The sequence below is a fragment of the Pleurodeles waltl genome, chromosome 12 (assembly GCF_031143425.1).
Source record: "Pleurodeles waltl isolate 20211129_DDA chromosome 12, aPleWal1.hap1.20221129, whole genome shotgun sequence".
Classification (NCBI taxonomy): Eukaryota; Metazoa; Chordata; class Amphibia; order Caudata; family Salamandridae; genus Pleurodeles; species Pleurodeles waltl.
The window spans coordinates 624,917,892-624,942,670 of NC_090451.1; the positions used below are offsets into that span (position 1 = coordinate 624,917,892).

At 43.5% G+C, this 24,779-nt stretch overlaps 1 protein-coding gene across 1 annotated transcript in view; it reads right to left on the reverse strand.

Moving 5' to 3' along the window:
* Positions 1-441: 441 nt before the first annotated feature.
* TMEM79 (transmembrane protein 79) overlaps positions 442-24,779 on the reverse strand; it is a 39,524-nt gene continuing 15,186 nt past the window's right edge. Inside the window, exon 4 of the mRNA XM_069217999.1 lies at positions 442-9,006. Within this exon, the coding sequence (XP_069074100.1) occupies positions 8,799-9,006 (208 nt within the window). The 3' untranslated portion in view covers positions 442-8,798. The remainder of the gene's footprint in view (positions 9,007-24,779) is intronic.

The window sequence follows — 24,779 nt, forward strand, 5'->3', positions numbered from 1 at the left end:
AGTGTTTATGGACCTGATAATCCTTGGCCCAGAGACACCAGCAAACTAAGGGCCTGATTTAAGCAAAGTGCCCCCAGAGCAGCGCCTCTTTCCTTGCGCCCCCCTAATGCCACCATGTGTGCACATACCAGTAGTTGGAGAACTAGCATCAAATTTTTTGCTGCTAGTTTGGAGCTTTGCAGGGTGAGCATCAAAAATGTTGATCCTAATCCTGCAAAGCCCATTGAGGCCCATTGTAAACAATGGTGAGCCTCCTTTTAATGCCTGCTCGGAGCAGGATTTAAAAGTGCCCAAAAAAATGACGCAAAGAAATCTTTTAGATACATATGAGCAATTCCATGAGAACGTGAGGTGGTGAGCATCCCCTGCAGGGTGTCCTTACATGCCTAATGTCCTACAGAAAAGGCCGTCAAATGAAAGAACTCACTCCAAATCAAGAACAACAAATAAGCAACTTATTTATTTATTTTGCATAGCACCAACCATGAAGTACAGCTCATATTTTCACATATAAATCATATACAGGATTTTGTTGGTAATTATGTCATGGAGAGACCTCTGGAGTGTTAGAACACTATACAAAAAATAAATACAGAAATATTAACCCAAATGAAAATGTGAAAAAACATTATTTTACTAATGTAATCTACATGCATATTCTCCGTATACTTATGAGTTGGCTTTCTGAAGGAATCTAAATGACATTTTAAAAACAAGGGCGTACACTTGAAGTAAATGTTGTGCCTTGAACGCATACCTGCCAACATTTTACAAGTTGAAAGAAGGAGATTTCTTAAAACAAATGGGCAATGTATTTTCCTCATTGCCATTCCTTGAAATGGAGGCAACATTAGGCAGGAGACTGCTAATATAATGCATTTTAAAAAACAAAAATCTGGAGAATTCTGTCTGAATTGCGTCTGTTGGCATGAATGTAAATGTTATTATGCTTGGGCGCTGTGGGTACAAAAGCTGGCTCTTGATTGCAGCCTTATAACTCTCGGACCCTGCAATCAGTTTTAAACAATAGTGATCACTCTGTCACACTTTGTGATGTCTTTCTGAAAGAAAGTACCTGGCAAGAGATGAGCCTCGCGCACATTCAGCCAGTAAACAATGTGAAAGCTCCTGGCCCAACCCTTAGGCACTAAGGGCATGATTAAGAACCTGGAAGAGGGGTTACTCTGTCACAATGGTGACGGATATGCCATCTGCCAAAACGTAAATCCCATTGGATATAATGGGATTTAGATTTCGGCAGACGGGACATCCATCACCATTGTGACAGAGTAACCCATCTGCCAAGTTCTAAATCAGGCTCTAAATATTGGTGGGGCCCAAGTTCCAACCTGACACCTCAGCCTGGTACCTCACCTTTTGGCAGACACAAGCTTGTTTTTTGCTGCAAGGATGTGATGTAATACTCCACACACCTGGACTGCACGAGGAGCAGCAAGCATGCACACCGTCCTCTCTCAGTGCGCATGCCCAGACCCACAGCGCACCTTTGCTCAGAGAGCGGCCTTGGTGAAACCCCTTTGGTCCTCCTGAATGGTTTGTGTGTTGAAAAAATGGGATGGATTGGCAGAAGGTGGGGGTCACGAGAAAGGTGATCTAGGAGCAGGGCCAGATTGGCCGTAGCAGGCATCAGGCATTTTCCTGGGAGGCTGGAAGGGTGAGGGCCGGTTTGCTTATTGGAAGCTGGTTTTTGCAGCAGTTCTGCAAATCAGCCCATAGTAACAAAAGAGCAAAAGCAGCAGTGCTTTGTCCTCCTCCCCAAAGCTCCCACCCCGGAGGCTGGTCTGACAAATTTTCCAGGTCTGCTTTATGTTCCCAGTCTGGCCCTGGCTAGGAGAAAAACACAACTCAAAAGGCCTACATAGGCACTAGGAACATCCAGACGCAATGTTTAAATGTATGTTTCTTTGGCGCTACATCGTAAGACTGTTGCAGGCAGCTGCTACACCCCTCTAAAATTCTGTGCCCTGAGTGAATATGCTAAAGGCCAGCTCTGCTCGGACCGACCCCAAACATAGTTAACTCTTGCACCACCAAATCTCAATGCAAGTCTAAGCATCTGCAAGGTAACTGAGATAGCTTGTGAACTGCAAAAAATTAAAGTTAAATAAAGTTTTTAAAAAATAGCATCTGTTTATTGCAGTGTTGTTGAGACCCCCCCAGTACACTTAACAGTCGCCACTTGAAAGGAGGGTACACTGAGCAATGGCTCACTTTACTCATACCTTAAAGCATCTCAGGCAGGAATTCTGTTTGCCACCTGAAGGGTTCTTTTCTTATGTTTTTTTGTAGAGTTTATATAACAATTAATTTTACACAAGCGCTTCACTAGTATTTTGTGCAAGTAGTGGTCAGCTTGGTGAAATAGTAATGCCTCTGTGGAACTGGAAAGAAAATAACCGATTGCTCTTTTTTTCTCAATTTATCGGAGTCTGAAGCTGGCATTCTTCTTTTCAAAACAAACACATGCTCCAACACATTCAGAGGTTTGGGATTTCTGATGGGTGCCCATTTTTCTCAACCAGAAATAATTTTTAGGTCTGGCCTTTGGGACCACATGAGCTGTCTTGCCACTCTATTGTTTTCTAAACTTTCACAAATCATATACTTAGAGGGGCTTTTGGTCACCAGGCTTCCTCCGTTGATTGGTATGTTGAATTGTCATTCAGATTTTGTTTCCCACACAACAGCAAAGGGCAATGATCAGCCTAATGTACCCATTGGCTCCCTTCACTCTGTGATTGCTCAAAGCTTCTGCACATGGTCACTTCCACTTAAAACAGTTTGCCTCGTCATTCAAAAAATACTCTTGATTTAAGCTTTTAAAATTTTATTTTTGTATTGTATGTTTTTTTTTAAAGATAATTTATTTGGTTTGTACTTCAGGTGTCCAGTTAGATGTTGATTTATTTACGATCTTCTTTTTAATAGGGTGTTATAAAAAGGGGTTATGTGACATTGTAGCTGCCTGCAATTAGAGTGCTTCATTAAGGAACTTTTCTTCTTGTCACCTTCATACAAAGTAACAGTAAAATGCATGGCATGACTGCAAAGATTTTTTTTTGTAAAATACAGCATTAAAAAAAACAGCCACATAAATTGTTTCTCTTCACATTGAACATTTTTATTACAAGCATGTGGCAGCTACATGTGTGACTCTCCATTCCATTTTTTTGGCGGCATGTGCTTGCAATGCATACAAATGTTAAAAATAGTTTTAAAAAAAGCCTAACTATAGCATCTGCATGCCAAAGCCAGACACTTAACATTGCCAGTGTTTGTTTAGAACTGCTTTAGCCAAGACCTCTCGATTTTATGAAAATTTCTATATACAATATACTTGCTTTTAGGAGCTTCAACCAGCCCTCTTTATCCATTTGTTTATAGTTTTGACTTTCACATTTTCTTCCGCCCACTATTACATACAACCTAGGGCAGTCACAGTGCTGTTCAGTCATTGGCTAACTTCATTGTGGGTGACAGCGTTCTGCTCTTTCACAAAGCACACATCCACACAATGTACCAGACGGCAATGTATGAATTGTGAAGCCAAAAAAATACTAATGCTTTCTTTTGTTATGGGAACGTGTGTTTAGGACAGTAGGACAGCAAAGAGTGGAAGACTGAGTTTTCCACACAGTTAGTACCTGCTGGCCTAACTCATGGCTATCTCACAGTGCCTCACTCAAACCTCCAACCCCCCTGAGGAAAAAGGGGATTATGGCAACGTGAACATGACACTCTGACTCCCCAGGGAAGTTGTGGAAACAGATCAGACCCCTTTTGCTCAGTTAATCATGCATGCCAAGGAGAGACTCAAAGATACCAAATAAGTTTTCAATACATTTATTGAAACAATTACAATCTAGCATATAAGCGTGAACTGCTATAACTAGGCAGATGAAACAGAGCAAGGTAATCAGCATTACGAACATGGTAAAAAACAAAAGATGGACAATCTAACCATGGTGGTTCTAGATGTACTAGAGGGTCCTACCTAACCACAGGTCCAATCTGAGAGCATTGTGGTTGTAGCCCTCTGCCTGCCCCAATCTAAGGGATCAACTCCTGCCCCATACCTGGATAGAGTGTCCGGAATCAGCCTGTGGTGTAGATGGCAATCCTTTCTGGAAGTTGGCAGCTCAGCCCCAGCCAAGCTGCATGTCACACAGCGTGTCTTAGGATAGTCGTGGCTCGAATGCCCTCTGCGCTTCCTGGGCCAGTGCATGGTTTATATAACAAACCGTACCACATTAGAAATACAGTTCTGATGTAACGCTGTGTCTGGGTGATAGAAGCGGTCTACTGAACAGGCAACACAAACTTGCATATTTTGCACTGTTTTCCATAGTCGTGGACAAAAGGAACTGATTATGTATGGTGCAAAGGCTAACTATGAGCAGTGCGTTTCTTGCTTTCCTAGAATAAAAGATAAAAAGTGTAGAAGCCTTTCCTAAAAGCGGTCTTCCTAACAGGACTAAAATGTTAATAAAAGCATAAGCTGTAAAACCAAACTAAAACAGGGGTAACAAACTTGGGTACTAAAAGTGTTCTACTGACACCTATTTTGGCGTGGACCTGGTCCCTCCTCAAAAATAATGTTTTATAAAAAACAAACAAAACAAGCATTGACAAAGGCAAGCAGCCAATGTCATATGTAGACTTTACCTTTGCTAATGCTGGTTTCATTTTAGTTTTCAGATACTCTAAGGGAGGCCGCTTCTCAATTGCAAATTTTAGGCACTGTGGAGGCAGACAAACACCCACTCTTCTGGGCCTGCTGTCAGAAAACTCACTCCATAGTCCTTGATCAGAAAACAAACCTAAATCAGTAAATGCAAAGAGAATAATCTTGTTGTCAGCTGACAGTTTGGCTTGATTTCAATCCGAATTATCAGAATGCAGACTCCCTTCATGTTTTCTTACACCTCATTTTACTCTCCCAAAGAGTTTGGCGCAACATTGGTTTAACACCTATTCTTCAAGCAACAGGTCATCATATTCTCTCATCAGTCTTTCTTCCATTACATTAAGTTTTCCTACAAACGAAGGTGCTCATGTAGAAACCAGATACACACACACACACACACACACACACACACACACACACACACACACACACACACACACACACACACACCAGGTTTTTAACTGTTGCTGGAACATATCTCCTCTGCTCTGAAACCACACTGCATCAGCATTTTTGCATCTGTTTTTAGGAACATTACTGCCACGCAATTCATTGGCAGTACATAATGGTGCACATAGATTTTAATTTCCCCAAGAGCTCCTATTTTCACACACACGGCCATAAATGAAAATCTTTGTAAGCTTTTACTGTATTGGAAATTAGACCAGGTCATGTAGAAAAATAGTACTAACTTTATTGTAGACTGCAGATTACAGGTTAGTGGACATAAAGCTCCATCAAAAAACAACATCCACCCTGCTCAGCCCACCCTTATCTGCAAACTCAACCAATGTCAAACTCAACCAATGTTGTGCCATACCCATCATCCTATGACATCATCATACCGAGCTCAGCAGGGAGCAACAAAGACAGCATGTAGATTTCCTTAGATCTTCGAGGTCCATGGTGGCAAAACTGCTCAATTTTGCACATTCCCCGGAGCCCCAAGATACTAAACCATTCTTGATTTGCTTCTGAAGTACAATGGGGGCCACGTTCATAAGAAACTAAAAGCAGGCTCAGATTTTCAAATTGTATTGGTCTGATTCTGAAATTTACAAGTTTAGAGGCCAGAGGCCTGGAAATGATGGAGGCCTGAAACACATTCACCCACAAATGTTATTTATAACTACAAAAGGGGCTGGGATGCAGAGGAGTGAAGACCTTTCAGCATATTTCATTTTTAATACAGCATGCAGTCCTTTTCTTGCTGTTTTCAATCATAACATTATGTGTGATGGAAAGAAGCACAACATGTAGGCATACCCACCTGATCACACTTGGTCACACCTAACCCTTTAACTTTCACATATAAAAAGAGCCTGTAGACCAGCCATTTCCTGCCCTGTAATTGTGACTGGAGTCAAGGCTAAGATTTCCAACAGATTAAAAATACTTATTTCCAGTTTCCTAAAATAATGCCTTTGAAACTCAGGGAATGTTGCTTATATTTGAATGCTGGCACACGCTGTCAAGTGGCAACTCCTGTCATCTTAAAATAAATATTTTGTGTTATGTCCACGGTTAATGATACTGCATTAAAATTAGAATTATACGATTCAATCAGGAAGGAATCATCCATTAAAGAGTTTGACCAACGTGGTCTGAGCAGCCATTCTTGGCTAGGGTAAGACATCCCTTAGTCACACTACATTACTCTAAGACACAGCATCTCAATACAAAATCATTCTCACAAATCTTTTCAAAAATAACATTTTTTTAAAATACAGATCATAAAAATCTCCTTATTTACACCATCAACACAGAGTATAAAGAAATACGAAATACATGCAGAAGCTTATAAAGAGGGCACTCGTATTCTACCTTATCTTGGGTGGGGAGACAATTTTGGATTTTTGACCCTTAAAAACGTAAGGTATTGTTTGGAAACAACATTATCGAAATGGAGGCACCCAATTTACAAATTGTACAGCAAACGACTGGTAAAGGGAGTACACGTGATGTAGTAAGTACTATTCTTAAAATTAGGGAGGATTTTTTCCCCCACAAAGATTAAGCAGCGAATATTTTTATTTTATTTTAAATTGAAATTTAGCATTTTGGCTTATTTTGAATAGGATGAAATTACAAATATAAATTTAAAAAAGTGGTGGCAATTTTACTTTTAATTACATTTGGAACCAATGAAATATCATTGGATAAAACAAGCAGTAAAATTACACTGAATGCCATTACCTCCATTTTAAGATCATATGACCAGTGCAATAGCCTTTAATAATAATTTGCTTTTATTTAGCATTATACCTTACCTCCAGTCGTTTCTAACTGCTTCAACAAGCAGGTGGTACGCTTAACTAATTTTCTGACTTTGTGCATATAAAATGGGCGGAATGCTAAGTTAACTCTTATGTAATTCAGACTCATGACCTCATGTTCATTGCATATCTCACCAGTGGGTTGTGTTACAGTCTTGGTGTCTATTGACAAAGCCGCACAAGGCACTAGTTCTCCAGATCCCCTTGTCATCAAAGTCTTTTCATGGCAGACGCGCGCAATGAGGCACTTTTCTGGTATTCAGGCGAGATATCCCAGGATCAGATCCGCACAGCTCTAAACCCCAACAGGCCTTCTCACCTTCAATAACATTTATTTATTAAAAATCCTAATAACATGTTTTTCAAATTCCTGTCGCAGGATGCATTGACGAACGTTTTCCACTAAAAGCAGGGTACAGTCCGCACAAATGCATGAATATTCGCTGCGGGTTAAATAAATCACTTTTTGTAGGCTGGTTTCCCACATAGACACATAAGAACTTTACGCACCAAGGAGGCCAAAGGTTTGCACTGGCCATGTGTAACTAAATCTTGTAAATTGGATAAAAGCTGCACCTATTAAAAGCACTGCCAATCCATAAGACAAGGGCACCAAGCACTATACAAAGGAAACATTCATATAATGGCAATGTTCCCAGGGGTCCTTGCGGTTTTTCAGATAAAAAAAATAAAAAGACGGGGATTTCGTCACAAGAACTTTCAAGGTGATTAGAATCCCGGTTTACGTGCAGGGTCCACCGCTCTCTTTACGCAGTCTCTTTTTCACAAGGCACTGGAATTAACGCAGGAGTCTAATGTTGTAAGCAGAGACTGCGACCATTGCGCCTAGAGTCCAAAAAGCACTGCTAGCTTCAGAAGATGTCAACCAGGGTGCTCCAAGCCCTTACAGGTGGGCTAAGATTCCCAAGCCCAGTTGTGATGGTTCTGCATGAAAGAGAACCTCCATAGCAATGAAGAGAGTACAGGGGTTTACGGCACAGATGTTTCAATTTCCCTCCAAGTGGCAGGCTCTGCTGCTCAGGAGTTATTTAAAGTTGGTTGGGAGTATAATCTCATAGCAAATCGGTTTTTGCAACTACGTGAATAAATACACATATTGTACCGCTTTTTGAAAAACACATTTAAGCGGGTACTGTGGCACGCTGTAACAGTTACACTGTAAATTTGCTGAACATATGCGTTAAGCCACATTCGCATTTCACTGAATACAGACGAAGAAGTTTCAAGAAAGGAAAAAAAGAAAATGTCCCTGGAAGGCACTTTACACTCTATAAAACAAGACAACTTGGAAGATTCCAAGGTATGAGTCCGTGTTTTCTTACTCGGACTTCAGGTGCTTCAAAGCATTTGAATGAAAGCAGACCAAGGCTAGAAGGTTCTAGAGTGCAAAGCAAAAATAAAATTAAAAAAAAAAAAAAAAAAAAAAAAAAAAAAAAAAAAGTAACGTGATGAATTGAGGCCAAATCTGCACCATAACTTTAAAAAAGGGCAATGTCAGTCAGCTGTAGATTTTCTTTTTACCCAACAGCACTTTGCATTCTGGGACTTGTAGTTGCACTTTCTTCATATAACAGCTTGGCAGCCCTATACTGCAGCAGTTCACCATAAAGATTTCCATTAGATGTAGCAAGAACAACCATGTCATCCATTTATGTGCCATACAATCAAAAGAAAAAAGGTGAAATAAATAAAAGCCAGGTAGGTGCGCATGCGTGCATTTCCAATGATACACAAAGAGTTCCTTCGTTATAAAAACAGGTAGGATGAGCAAAACCTGTCAGATTTACAAGTCGTTAGCCCCACATCCTCAGCTTGGATGACGGGGCCGGGGTCTCAGCCTCGGGTGACCCAGAGTTCCCCATGGCAAACATATTCTGGGGGTCCAGGATGAACATGTAGTAGAGGTTCGCCAGAAGCATGGCCACCATGGGCAGGAAGGTCAGGCCGTATCCGAAGCCGCGGAAGGACCTGCCCATGGCGAACGCCAGCCAGTACGTCAACCTGCAGGACAAAGCGGAGCAAACAGAAATTTAAGTTACAACCAAGAGACACGGGGCAAGAACTCAACTGTGAAAAGGCAGAAGAGGAGGCAGGAAGTTTCTTATACAAGTCAGACATCCAATTTTGTTATTTTTTGTTTTTTTAAAGAAAAAAAATATTAACCATCCAAGTAGGGACACTGATTTCCGTGCTTGGATACCCTCGCGGTTCAAGAGCAGCGCTCTACAAACCCACCTTACCTTACACACCGCGCAACTCACAAGATGCTTAATATTCTCTCCAAAACATGGGAATTCCCGCAACGTAAAGGAAAGCAAACCTTTACTAATGCACACACCAATAAAACAAGTATTCTGAAAGGAAAAGGGAGGGAAGACACTGTAAACAGGCCAAGCGGAGGTTAGTCCTAAAGGCAAGCTACGGATTCTGTCCACGTCCTACTAACCCATCAGAGGCATAAGCCGGCCTACAAATATTTAGGGTTCCTGCACGGACTAATCTAGGTAAGTGTAGCAGAGTCGTCTGAAAGCCGCAACAGGCCAGAGTCTATGCTGGAAATTGGTTTCTTCATTATTTACTCCAGCTGTACACAATATTAGTCTGGCTTACAGAAGGGCCTTCTTTTTCCACCAGGCATTTCCTCGGTGGGCTGGAGCCCTTTGAAGATGGTTTTGGGAACCCAGGGCTGCTCCTGGTGCCTTTGGAAATTTCCCCAGCTACCCAAGGTTAACAGCAACAGGCATGGGGAGGCTTCAGGAGGGAGAGGGAGACAGGGGAAGGGGGAGGGGAAAGAAGAGAGGGGGAAGGGAAAGAAGAGAGGGGGAAGGGAAGTGGGATGGGGAGGGAGATGGGAAAAATGGGAGAAGAGAAAGATCAGAGAGGAAGAAGAGTAAGGTGAGAGGAGGAAAGAATGGATAGAACGAGAGAGATACTGCGAAGGAATGAATGGAGAAGCACTGTTTTGAGGATTTTTGCCAGGGCTGCATTTGATTCCCCAGTCCTGCCCGGTTTACTGGTTCAAATATATAGTTACAGGATCCTTGCCCAAGGAAGCAAACGTAAAGGTTTTACATCCCATGCTGTCACCTTCACGAACTTGTGTTCTGAGTGAAAACTTGTCAGTATATCTGTCACTAATGCACATAGGTCAAGTGCTTTCCTGACATATTCAAGTGTGAAATGCACGCTCGTCTTTAGGACTACAATATTACGTTTCTCGTCTTTTGCAAGTGTTCTGACTTTTGCCTCTGGAGGCGAACGTTTAGAAGTTTTAAAACAAGCATTAGACAACACAAGTTTACCAGGCTGAGCCAAATGTTGAGTGAGTATAGAGAACTAAGAAATTCAGAATCGGGGAAACGGGGGTAAAATGGGCCAGATGGGGTGTCGGGAGCCCAAGGAATAGAGAGACAGAAAAGATACAACTTTACTAACTGGATATGTGTCTCGTGCCTTGAAGCGTAGACTCAGTAACTCGGTACAAGTCTCAATTTGTGACAGACAGCCTCACTTATTTTGGTCTATTTCATTTCTTGAAGCAGAGCCTCACTTCTCTGGGGTGGGTCACACACATTTCTGTGCAGATTCTCAGTCTCAGTGCAAATCTCACTCCTTAGTGGGCAGCCTCTCCCACTATTTCCAAATCGTAAGCCATGAAACTCTGTCATGAAGCAATCTTGTCACTCGTCTGTAAGACGTTTCGGGCAATAATTGAGAAAGTCTAAGACTTTGGTGCATAGCATCAGTAATATGGTGTCCATAAAACACTCATCATCACAGAATCAATTAACATGAGTCTCACACCTTGGTGCACACTCCGAGTGTGATGATCTCATTCATGAGAATGGAATCACTTAATGGGTGTGAATTTGTGTTTTGCTCCCACTCCCCCATTGTGAATCATGTGTGTGAATCCCATATTCTGGAGTTAGGTATCATGCACTGGTTGTAAATCTGACTGTTCAGACTTTGGCAAGCGTTCAACTGATTTTAACACAATCAGGCAATTTGGACACCTTCTTGAATGTGCCCAATCTCACCTGTTGCACCTTTCTGATTTTGGTTGAAAACCACTGAAATCACACTCACAAACCATGTATTCAAAATCTCTTCTGTACCCTGGCTAAGATCTAGGTTGTTGCAGGGTTTTCTTGGAAGTGTAAGGGTGTCAAGCAGTAGAAACCCCGGGAGCTGGATATCGAAACACATTCCTGTTTGGAGCAAGCAGCACAAAAAGAGAGGCTTCAACTGAGATCATGCCTGGTCATGCTTTCTGCCACAACCTTGCTTTAAAAGTGAGAACTAGGATTACACAGAGACTGTGGTGGAAAAAATGAAGACACACCGTGTAGGGAAATGGAGAGAGGTATGAGAAGTGAGGTCACCCCTTGGGAAAAAAAGCTCCTGGCTAGTGGCATTAGAAGTAAAGTGTAAGCAGATATCCTGCACCAAATGATCCATTAGTAATTGGTCTTTAAAGCCAGACTGCAAAATCTGGCTGTGTTTTCATTTCGTTAGCAGCAAATTAAACCTTAAATGCTGTGCACCATTCTCAGCAACTCTGATTTTGATCAAGGTTCAGCTTTTGAACCTCTAATCCAGAGATCTTCAATGACGGCTTCCTAAGCAGCTTGGAAATCCGTACGTTTATGGTAACACAGGAGAACAAGTCTCTGAATGACAGGCTCACTAACAAGTGTTGACTGGAGCACCAGCCTAGACTGCTCTGTACCTTGTTCTTAATGAACACATTGTGTGACCACTATCTGCTGAGCCATTCCAGGATTCATTGCATAAAAAGCCTTACATGCAGCATCAAATTAATGAAGGATGCGATCACCATCACCACCGTCATCACCGCTGTCACAGCCAGAGGCGGACATGTTTTACAAGGGAAATGTGCTCTAACTCAAGTTAACATCCCTTTTATATTGTTGCTGTTCGCTCATACAAATTCCTGTTGTGAGGCGTGACCATGGACTGTGAAGCCCAAGAGTAATAAAAAGGTCTACTTCCCGGATTGTAACGCTCTAATAATGTTGAAAAGAATTCCTCCTGCTGCCTAGATATGGTTACATTTTGGCTTTGCAACACACATTTGGAAAATACCCTTGTGGTGCCAAATTATGCTCGAATTGTAGATAAAACTTTAGTAGGCTTTCAACCTTTTACAAAGCAAAAATGATATCTCGGTTTCCAATGCCTTGGGTTATGGGAATTTGCATTCATTAGGTGTCAATCAGAAAGTCGCCCTGTTAAAAAAAAAAAAAGGGGACTGACATTGTGCAAAGTTGTAATTTTGAACTCTGACTGTACGAGCTGGGATGTTGGAGACCTGCTGCAATCATTATTATTAATGAATTCCTTTCCTGCGCCTTGTTCCTCAGAAGAACCCATTAAGCAGTACTTTTACCTCCTCTAGTAAAAGAGACATATGATTCCTCTTAATTCTGGTCTCTTTGCGCTTGTTATTTCTAGATTTATGTAGCATCTTTTTGACTCATCACGCCAAGACTTTCTTGCTATATTCAATAGAGCAGAGGAAAAACTCTATGTCGCATTAGGTTTGAGAGACACCGATTATGGGAAACATTATGCAGTCAACCAGTGAACACCCAATGGAGCCTAGACTATCATTGGGATGGAAGAATCTCACCGTTCCCTGAAAGGAGCGGGCTGGGATTAGGAGGAAGGGAACAAACACAGGAACGTACACCAAGATTTTGATGGGCCGGAACCTACAGGGCTCTGGCCTTATACGCAACCTCAGTCTTGAAAGGAAGACCTCTGTGTGGAGAGCTCCGATGTCAGTCTTTCATGCTGGCCTCTATGCTCATATAGCTATTATAAGTCACTGTAGAATCAGGACTCCCTTCCTTAAAGCCCATCCAATTACAACAGGTCAGTTTTGCATCTCTGAGTTGTTAGAGTTCTGGTATTGGGCCATTCTCAATATTGCCAGGCAACTAACTTCCTCACTAACCAACCAACTCTGCTTTCCCATTACAACTGGCTTCAACAGCCAACTGTGAAGCCTAAAGACGTACGTTGTAATCACAGACTATAATATAACAATATATAGCAAACAGTGCGATTAATTCCAAAAGCAATTTTTGGCATGTGATCTTACAGTATTAGAAGCTCTTAGAAACAGTCCAATAACCAGCATTAAACCTGCTATTGAGGGTCTGCTCTATTCTCACACCATGGTTCGACCCTTACCGGAATTACTAAACTACTGCTCACAAATTGTAGAGTTCTGATTGACCAGCCATGATTACACAGACACGTGTTTTTCAGGCTAATTTTATAATCGCACATTTAGGTGAATCATTGAATACATTTTCATTTGGCGCTTTCCTAGTAGCAGTAGGGTGAACAAAAGCTCAGTGTTTAGTAGCATTCGGGCATTTCATCACTGGCTCCTGCCTCTGCCCAAACCGGTTATGGCTCACGGTGGTTTCAAGTCAGGAAGGGAGCGGCTCGCCTCAATCGAAGATGTCCCTTCAGGGACTCTGGCTTGCAGCAGACTAACTTTGGTCTTGGAGTTTCATGCCATAATCAGAGGCGTCGTGGCCTCTAAGGAAACTGGGATCCTACCCAACAGGGAAGAAGGCCGCATACGGGTCTGTCACACGTCGGGTGGCTACTGGTCTTTCAGAGGCAAGGCAGAAGGACAACTGCCCCTGCACCAGGCCTCCTTGCCTTTCTGATGCATAGTCCTAATTTAGAAATGCCACTTTTCATATGGCCTAAGCCATCCCTGCATTGGAAACTCCTTCCCAGTGAACAAGGGGGTGACATCTGTTGGGAGTCCTACAGGCCACATTAAATACAGACATGAGTGGCGTGGACTGGACCCCAGGGATAGTTCGCCCACACTGCAATGCTGTATCTCAGAGTCACCTCACCCGCCTACCTCGTCGCCATCCTTACTAATAAAGGGAAGCCAGGGCTCACGTTGGCAGAACTGTGGGGACCAAGACTTGAACTCACAGACAGGGCCAGCCTTTGCTCCGATAGCGCCCTTGGCACAACCAAATTAGTCGCCCTTTAATCCCCCACTTTTCAACCTCGTTGTACCCTGTATCTTGAGACATGCAAGGAGCAAACCATTATCTCCATTAATTTGTCAAATAGGTTTTTTCTTTACATCCTGACACTTGAAATTCTGTATTTCTAGTCAGGAGTGACAAAAGTTCAAAGGCTACAATCCAAAGAGAAATGGTAGAACTTAATAAAATACCTCTAATCGAGTAGCATATTAGTTTCAAATTTGTCAGCAGCATGTGACGAAAAAGATGCAAGATGTTTCATGTTTAGAAAAACAATAAGCAGAACTTAGTGTTATAGAGGTTCAGCTGCTCTGACTGAGTCCTTCACTGCCCGGCTGCCTCATGTCTCCCCATTTCTTCCTTGCTGCTGCTACTAAGTAAAATGTGACGAAGGGGTTGCCAGTGTAGCATTGGTGGAGGTGGGGGGGTCGACTATTGTTTTCAGGGTCACACCCATGCTGATTACACAAACTTGCCCACTCTCCCCCAATTCTCATCTGATTCACCCACACCTCAGCTCCTTCCTGCAAGTGCCTAACTGTAAATAAAGAGGGGTAGTGGTGAGGAGATGGGAGAGCGAGAGGACTTTAATGGGGGGCATGCAGCCTGTACAAGGAAAAAAGAGAATGACTAAACAGTGTGGGCTGACTCGCTGCAGCCATTTGCAAGTCAGACTGCTGCATGGAGGCAACGCATTGTGACCCCTCTGAACGTTGACACCTTGGGCGTGGGCCCTGCTTGCCCATGCTGCGAGGTTGGCTCTGCTCACAGTAATTGAAGCCCAAGCACAGGGGTAAGTAGCCACCTGAAAGCCTCCCGCAAGCAACAGTCCTACAACAAAGTCCTGTGAGCCACTTGTTAGGCCCAGGTCTAGGTCCACACTCGCCGCGTGGTGGCTTTGGACCTCAGTGGGGTCTGCCCACGGCTCAGTCCCATAATTAGGTCTCATGGTCCGGCCGCCCAAGGAAGGTTGGAGGTTTCTTCCTGGCAGCCCTGGATCCCGGGCTCTGATTGTGGATGATAACAAAGGTGGTGGGTCACGCCGTCCTCATGCCCAAGGACACAGATGGGGTTGTTTTTCGTGCATCTTTCATGAACCACTATGCAGAAGATTAAAAGCTCTGTTCACCTACGTAGCTAGGAGTTCTGCATGGAAAGAATTTTCAGGTCTCCCAAATATTTCGTAGCTTTTTTCAACAGATTAGAGGCTCTTCACTTTTGTCACAGCCCCTTCCGCTGAGCTGTGCAGTTGAGGAACATGCATGGACCATGCGGGGAGGACCTCAGAGTACATAGATAGAGTACAATGAGCCTGGCCCGCTGGGCAGTGTAAAGTTGCTTAGGGGAATATGATAGGTGTGACGTGACTTGCAGCACGAGTTAGGTGTGGCACATGGATAGTGTGAGTGCCTCCCACAACCGAAGATGGCAGAGAGTGAGCTACACTGAAATAGCCACGGTACGGGCCACCTTAGTACAGGGTCACCAGTTGTGAATGGTCCCACAAGGAAATGCAAATAAAAAGCATTTGCTTTGAAAAGGCAAGGCGTCTGTCAACCTTCCTTTGTTACAGATGCTGAGGCCATGTGCCATACTTATAAACAAGTGCTTATCATCCTAGTTAAAGCAGCCAGTCATTAACTGGCCAGATAAATATTGTGAGAGGCTGCTCTTTGGTACAGTGGGAATGTAACCAGAGTTAATGACTGACCCCACAGCTCACCCAGGGCCTGTGCTTATCAGACACTCTGCACAACCCGATAGCAGGATGGTGTGTGTAATCAACAGAAGAGGCCACGCAGAGGTTGGACGCTACCACATGCTGCAACTTGGGCGAACAAGCCGCATTATTCGTTGCATAATATGGAAAGTATCCTTGTGAAACCTGCAATTTTCCCCGAGAATTAATTATGCTAGGATGACTACCTGAACATCCCTATAAATTTGTGGATGACAGTTTCCTTGTGTCACACTGCGTCTAACATCAGAACTAGCCCACAACAGCCTGTTACAGGCAGGTTCTGTCAGGGCAGTGCCTAGAAACGTGCAGCAGTAACAATGTTACGGCCACCTTTCCACGTATTTCACTCACCAGCTTCTGAAATCAGCAGCAAAGGCTGCAGGTAAGGCTATTGGCAGTCCCAACCATACCGCGCGGGTCTGTTAGCGGTCTAGTACTGGGATATTTGCCCCTCCCAGCAAAGTGGCCTATGGCGCTCCATCCTACCCACCACGCAGGCGCTGGTGGGGGGAACCAATGCTGAACATTGGTTGCGGCGTTTGGGCACCTGACACCAGAAGCACATAGCGCTGTCAGTAGTGACTGTGATGCATCAAGTAATCTCCCCGCTTTCACATTGGCCAACCCCATTTGGCCTACAGTCTCAATAAGTCCGAAACAACGAGTGACATTGATCTACCAAAGAGCAGCTCTTCTTTACTGCAAGCAGGTCATTGGCAGCCTGACTGGGTACACGCCTACTTGTTTGAGTGTCTGGTCTGCGTGCATGCCACGGCAGGACCATCCACAGCTCCTGACTCAGGGTGTGAGTTCAATGTCAAGCGCCTTCCCCATGTGCCAGAGAAAATCCCTTCTAAAGTTGAGCAGGCTCTTTGGATGACTGCAGGTCCTGGTGGGTGCGGCAGGCTCTCAGTAATGGATGGTGTTACGGTATACAAACTGGAGAAATAGCTTGGTGGATTAGTGCCTCAGCAGCATATATGTGGCCAATTTAACCTTTCATACTTTACAAGTGAAACGAGCTCTCCAGAGTGTTAAGGGGACTGCTAACATAATTCAGATTACAGAGAACGAACTTCTAGCTGCTGATATACACGACCGGACTGACCAATAGCGCAATGTGGCAGCGCCAGAAGGGCTAGTCTAACAGCCCAGTGTGTGGTCGGTTTCTTACCTGTTTATGAGCCAGTTTAATGGTCTGCGGATTACAGGTGATTAATGTGAAATTACCACAAACATTGTCAGCAGCAAAGAAATGCATGCATTCTCCCATATCTTGTAACGCACCTATGCAGCGTGTCTTTCCACATTCAAAACTGCCACAATTTGCGAATGTGGCTCACTTTTTGGGCAATCCGATTCAATAACGGGGGCTACTTAGTTAGGTGTCCAGCCCTATTTTCTGTCCAAGTCTGACCCTGACTGATAGGCTGGACCGTGCGGTACAAATCATTTCAGAAAAATATTTTTATAAATAAACTGACAGCTGCATCGACCTTACAGGGGCTGTGGTCTGACATGAACTTGCTAGAAACCAAAACCAGCCCTGCAAAATGTAATACCAACTCTATGTTGCACCAGGAGAGACGCTTAGCAAGTGAGTAAACCCTCTGCAAACATGTTTGAAAGTGGGGCTTTTCCGACAAAGGAATTTAGTAAAAACAGGATTTCAAACGCATAATCTTGACTTCAGAACCAGTTCTGAGGAGCATGTCCTGTTGCAGCAGCAAACATCAGTCCACATGCCAACAAAATGTCTGCAGCAAAATCTTCAATATTTCCTGTGTCCAGCTTGGCACCGGGAGCTGCGATGGTGAAACTTAACTGGATCTGAAAGATGTTGAAACCCCAGGAGGGCTGATGGCTTTCCCTAGAAATTCCACTTTTTGTGATTTCTTCAATAGCATCAGGCCCAAGATGGACACTACAGCCAGCCCGGGGACAGTTATGAAGACTTCAATAAGAGCCAGCCAAAATAAACAACAACATGGACTAAGGAACAGGAGACTGTCGCTGCAGACACAAAAGAGAGCTGGGATGAGGCCCATAAAAAGATACTTCTGCCTTGGTCGATGGGTGGTCGATGTTTTGCTTCAGGCAACACCTCTGTCTGTCTCCAGGTTTGCACGACGCAGAGGTAGAGATACCACATGGAGGTCCGGCAGCTCTAAGTCCATTAATTTGCAGGTCTGGATCCCTCCAAGAACAATGTTGCGAGGTATCGTCTGAAGGAAACTGGTCTCAGTCTAGACTGTGAGGATGCTTTTGTTAAATCGGGAGACAGTAAAATGCTACAAAACTAAATAAAAAATGAAAGCCAAAGATGCCCGAGTATAAAGGCACAGAGGAGATTTCCAGGTTTAGAGAACTGTTAATGCTTCAGTGGCTGAAAGCTTAGTTAATTTAGAAAAAGGCAGTGGAAAGCTGGAAGGCAGGCCAAAGATGAGGGGCGAATTAACTCAATGACAATCTGTGGGTAGGCCAAAGATGTGGGGTGAGTTGATTCCATGACAATCTGTAGGCAGGACAAAGACGAGGGGGCAATTTGACTCAGTGACAATCTTTAGGGCAGGACAAAGATGAGGGGGTTACTTGACTCACTGAAAAGCTGTAGGGCAGGACAAAGATGCCGAGAGGCCTGGCTCCTTGGAAAGATAGAGGGTCGGAAAAGGTAAAGAGCGACTTCACTCAATGGAAAGCCAGTAGGCAGGACAAAGAAGCAGAACGACTTGATTCAATGAAAAGCCACATAGCAGGACAAAGAAACTGAGCTACTTCACTCACTGGGAAGCCAAGGGACAGGACAAAGACTTAGTGAACAGACTCAATGGAAAGTCACAAAGATGCGGAGCAGCTTGAGTCACAGGAGAACAGGACAAGGTTCGGAGCCCCTTGACTAGGGAAAGCAGGAGGACAAGGTTTGTGTTCTGTTCCTGAGAGTTAAACGGACTGATCTTTCATTGGGTGGTCGGTGTATGGGCGTCTATCCTCTCTCACTTCCTTCACACACCATGGTTTTCCCCATATTACTACTGACGAGTACGAGATGTAAATAGGCGTCAAACAGAGTATTATTTTGTACACCGGATAAGCAGATTTAGGTTGGCTTTAGTGGGACACCCGTCCAGTTTTGTTTCTGATTCTATATTTACTAGGTTTGTGTAGCTGTGGCAATTTATCCTAGTTTATTTTCTGAAAGTTTTGGGTATATATAGGGTTCAATATTGCTTTGACCTCTCAATTGATGGGGAGAAAAAAATCAGAACGACCAGAATTTTTTTTAATCCAATCACATATGCCAGAAAAGACAAAACACTGGATCAGTTTGACCTTCATTCTGAGACAATTTACTATACTGCCTAGGTACATTCCAGGCAATACAAAAAGAAAAAAACAACTAGAGAAATTGACACCTCTATGCGGGAAGTTTGTTTAAAAAAAAAAAAAAAAAAAAAAAAGAGAATACAAACCTTGGATGAAATAGCACTGTTTGTGCTAAAACAATAGGCTTATCTTTGATCTCAAACTTATTTTTGGTTTAGTTTTCTTTATATTTAATCTACCCTTTACCTTTCCATTGTGGCTGGGATTCGTTGCTTAAAGCACTAATCTAAAAATGAAGCAGGCAGTGACAGGCTAAAGAAGGCATGTCTGGGTAAAGTTACAACCGCTCAAAGACTCCGTTGTCCGATGCTCGCTTTGCAATGAAACCCAAGGAGTACCAGAATACAAAATGCGCAAGGCTCAGAGTCACACAAACCATCCTGGAATATAGAGGGATGAAAGGAGAAGAATGTTACTTTGTGTTCGCTTCCTCTAAAGTATAGGCCAATGTGTTTTTTCAGTCAGTTTTGTAACGAGTCCAACCATAAAGTCTTCCCCAGTTGACTAGCGATTCCTGACTTCATTGGCTCAGAGTTCCCTATGCTGTCTGGCACAGGAGATTTTTTTTAAAGCTAAATTACACAAACTAATGAGACAAAATACAGAGATAATAATACCCGTTTAAGAATGGAAACCAGAACAGATTCCTCCCTAATAGACCAATTTTCCTGTTAGAATTTGTGGCATGTCTGCACTGAGTAGGCTTCAACCACGTACAGAGCAGAATCTCAATCCATGGTTTTAGATTACATATAGGAACCTTTAAACAACCATAGATAAGAAAGAAAAGCTGTAGTATTCCTCGATCTGCAGATGGTTCTTGAGGTTATCAATATAATTTTTTTATTTGGTTGTCTTTCCATTATAGCTTTCATGACGATTTGGAGATCCTCACAATCTTTCAATCCTATTGACAATCGAAACAAACCAGAAGCCGCCCACAGGCTTCAATGGGATGTCACCCCCTCCCAACTGTTTCCCCAAAGACAAATGTGTTCCCCTTCCAAAACACACCTCACCCTCCTTAGAGGCCCACCTGTAGAGAGATACGCCCCCACTTCACAAGCTGACGTCAACCCCTGAAACAGGAAGTGATGTTAGGAAGAGGACAGGCAATGTTGTCTGTAGATCCAATAGAGTGACAATGGTGTGAAGCAAAGGGAGGCATTTCCTTATCAGGGAAGAGTCAAAGTAAAAGGCATATTTTTACTTTGCACTGTAACTGGTGTAGTCACTCAGCACCTCCAAATACTGCTACCAAGTTGAGGCTTCACCATGTTTGCTTCGTATGAGATGTGTACATATGTCTCAATGAGTAGGCTCTTACTGGAGGGGAGTGGTGGGGGGGAGGAGTCCTTGCTGTCGGATAAAACAGCAAGCCGCCTCTGATTTGTCAGTAACATCAGGGGACTCACTTCAATGGGCCTTGCGAAACAAAGCAGTAATATCACACAGGGAATTTCAACTACCATAGGGTTTTGTGTTTTTCAGGAGATGTTTTACCAGATCAACTGGAGTTCCCCAGGTCAGAATATTAGTTAAACACCGTAATTCAGCAAGACCCCCTTCTAGTTACAATCCACAAAGCGCAGAATATCAAGCTCCTCAGAGCACACAAACTTTGCAAGGTTTTCTTAGTGATAGATTTGCAGAGAAAACCAACAGGCCACTGCAGGAATTCTCCTCAAGTTGGAAACTCGATAAGAACTAAGGCCTTGTTTCATCATATCCACAGGAATACAGGCTGGTCCTGTGCCATGTTGGTACTGTCAAATGTTGGACTGGTTTAAAGAACCCTTTACTGGAGCTCTGACCAAGCCAGAAACCTACATTGCTCGTCAGCAGTAGCCCGGCTATATCAGCTGGTTCGAAACATAGAACTAGAATGATCTCAGTGATATAATACTTGCTGAGTCTGCTAATAATTAACGCTAACAGTTTGAATCATTTGATTAAAAAAAAAAAAAAAAAAAAAAAAAAAAAAAACACACCTTTGTCAAAGCAAAATATAAATGCAAACGGTCCTCAAAAGTGCACTGTTACTTCCGGCAATAGTCGCTACACGCATTGTTACTAGGCGCACTGTTTGTTACTGATTGCTGCATCACCTTTCTCCACATTCTGAAATCTCCACTGCCCAGGCAATACCAAGTCACCAATAGTGAGAAAACACTTATCTATGTAGAGGTTATGCCCTAGTGTCTGTCACTAGCAATGGCAATGCATTTTCATCCAACTCCTTGGGATGCCACAAACGTGGATAACCTAAGCTAGAGATCATCTTCCGGACACAGTTCATCTATCACTTTCATAAAACTTTGAACTTCTCCTTTAAGTTTGCTTCTTGTCAGGCTAACCACAAGACACATGGGGCCTCATTAAAAGGCTGGCAGTCCGACGGCAACATTAAGACCCTGGCGGTCAGACCGCAAGGGTTCTGCCAGCACCACCAGAATCCATGATCCCGGCGGCCAGGAGGTAGCAGACATCATAATCCGCCAGGGCAGCACTGCATGCAGAGCTGCCCTGCGGATTACGACCTTGTTCTTTGCCAGCATATTCATGGCAGACACACAGGTGCAAGGGGGAACAGGGGGACCCATGCACTTGGCATGGGCAGTGGAGAGGCCAACCTGCCCAGCAATGTTGCAATGTTCACTGTCTGCTTTGCAGACAGTGAACATTGTGAGGGTGCTGGTGCAGCCTGCGCGCTACAACACTGCCGCCGGCTCAATAACGACTTGTTTCCCGCCAAGCTCGGTTTCCGCCCGCTGACCTAGTGGCAAACTCTTAATAGCTCCAGTGGGTTTGTCGCCACGAAGGCGGCAACCACCCTGTCGGGAGTTTGGCGAATTAGCTTTTCCGTCCGACCAAACTCTTAATCAGGCCCATGGTTTTACTTTCTACAACACAATATCATTTTAAACAGCATCCTTCCATTCCTCAATCAGAACCAAGTTATTTATACTACCTATCCCATCTACAAACCCCAAGAACCCTCTATGCCAAACTCTTTCTTGCATCCTATTCATAGCAGCACCTTCGAAAGAAATCAGCTTGTGTTAACGCACCAGATAGGTTTCATGTCAAAATGGTAATCCTTTAAACAGGACAAGATTATCAACCTTGAACTAGGTTTTGCCATACCATTCCAACCAAGCAGGTTGACTAAGTGTTTACTATCAGCATGAAGAAAGAATCATGTGCCCTACATACTTTATATAATTATGGTTCCCAGTTTTCACTGTAGATAAATAGAGACAAAAAAAACAATGTGGTTCCAGCCTGTATTTATTTTTAAAAGCGGGAAAAAAAAAAAAAAAAAAAAAAAAAACAATGTGAAAATTGTGCTTCTTGTGAGAGACTCCATGCTGAATTTCATGAATGCCAAGCAAAAGCTAAGCAGGTAGTGGGAGTTAAAAAACAGAACGAGATTCCCTTAAATACAGGCAAATGTTAACATACATTTGTAGTATAACGCTAATATGTACCTATGGGTGTAGTGTTTTGTTTCTGAATTTGCTGAAACGCAATAGAGATCTACATATGAGTGGACGTCTAGGGGTTAAAAAAATGTCCAACTATACCATTTTACAACTCTATTCTCAAAACCCAAAAATAAACATGGATGAATACAGACAAATGTCTAAAACAATAAATACCATAAAACGGGGGTATATAATGTATGGCTTAAGAAATGTGGCAAGTGCAATAAACAGTTTGACATTAATAAAAGCTTTTTTCATCTCCCAACAAATGAATATTGAACAGCTTGGTAATCACAGCAAAACCAGAAACAAAGCACAAATATTGTTTACGCAGCCCTAGATAATACCAGAGATGGTCTTTGCCAACAGTGATGACACTGAATAAACTCTTATTTTACTGAACACCCCTGGAGTCAAATGATGTCCCAAATATTCTGATTTCACCCTAATGCAGTTTTCTCGTAAAATATTTATTGCACTATCTATAAAGTTACTGTCACTCTTAATATCAGCTTATCAATATATCGACGTGAACATAAAAACTTTAAATAAAAACACTGCCAAGAAGCAAGACCAAAAGACAACCATACATATCCAAAGGCTCCAAGTTAGGAGCACCACAAGTTATTAAATATTGAAATCTAGGTGAAAGTGATATGTGGCGACAGGCTGCCTTCGGGTCAAAGATCAAAAAATACATATCATTACCTAATTAAGCAAAAGCCTTGTGCGTTTTTGCGAATCCACAACCGTGCACAAGAATGTTTTAATTTTAGGACATTAAGGACCTCATTATAACATTGGCGGTAAAAAACGCCAACTGCCGCAGTGACAGCTGCCAAAAGACCGTCGCCGCGGCTCCCAGCTGCCTGCCGTATTATGACCACAGCCGGATTTTCGCCAGAAAGATGGCGAAAATTCAGCGGCAGCCATGGTGGGGGATGCTGTAAGGTGGCGCGGCTGCCATCAGCAGTACCACGCCAGTAGACTGCCGCCAGCCGTATTATGACCCATGATACGTTCTGGCGGTGTTCTGCTGGCGGACGCTTCTGGTGGCAGCAGCGCCCTGTCTCGTCTCCTGCCGGAGGACCCCCGACTATAGGTAAGTCAGGTCTCCGACAGGGGAGGGGTGTGTGTGTGTGTGTGTGTGTGTGTGTGTGTGTGTGTGTGTGTGTGTGTGTGTGTGGGGGGGGGGGGGGGGAGATGTATGTTTGTGTGTTCGTGGATGCGGGGGGTGTTGCATGTTGGATGCAAGTGTGCATGTATGAAGGTGTGAGTGCATGTGTGTTGTGTTTTGTGTCTGCGTGTATGTTTGAAAGTGTGTGCGGGTGTGTGTGAGTGGATGTCTGCATGCGTGGATGTTTGTGGGAACGTGTGTGTATGTGTGTTTGTGTGTGTGTGCGCAGACGGGAGCGTGTATGTGGGGAGGGAAAGACTCCTATCAGTGACCGGGAAGGAATTCCCTGTCACTGATGGTGCCTACCGCCATGGTTTTCGTGGCGGTAAGGAAGCCACGTAAACCATGGCGTTAGGCCGGGTCATAATCCCGCAGGCGGCAAAGTGGCAGCCGCCAGTCTGGAGATAGATATCTCCAGCCCGCCCAGCGGCTGTCACCGCCATGGCGGTCTGAGTGATACATTGGCGGGTTGGCTTCAGCCAACTTGCCAAGGTCATAATATGGTGATAGGTACTGTCAGGCTGTTGGCGGTACTTTCCACCATATTACCATCGACCGCCGGGGTCATAATGACCCCCAGAGTCAGCACACACACGTAAATTGCCCAACTACTTAATCAATCACCACAAGCACAACCCACTAATACTCTCTTTTTCTAATACTTGTTTTGTACACAGCCGTCTTAATAGCTTGTTCAGATGGCCTCTTAAAATTAAAGGAACAGTCCCGACTTTGTGATGGAACAATTGCATGTTTTTTTCCCGAAATTATCTTGTGTTCATATCGAATAACAAAATCGAACTTGTTGATAAGTATACCATGTACTCATGTATTGATCAACTGGACCTATACATTTGTAAGCTTCTGTTAAAATCCTGCAGGGCGACAACCTTCTGTTGACTCATGCACATCATGTCAACGGAGACAAC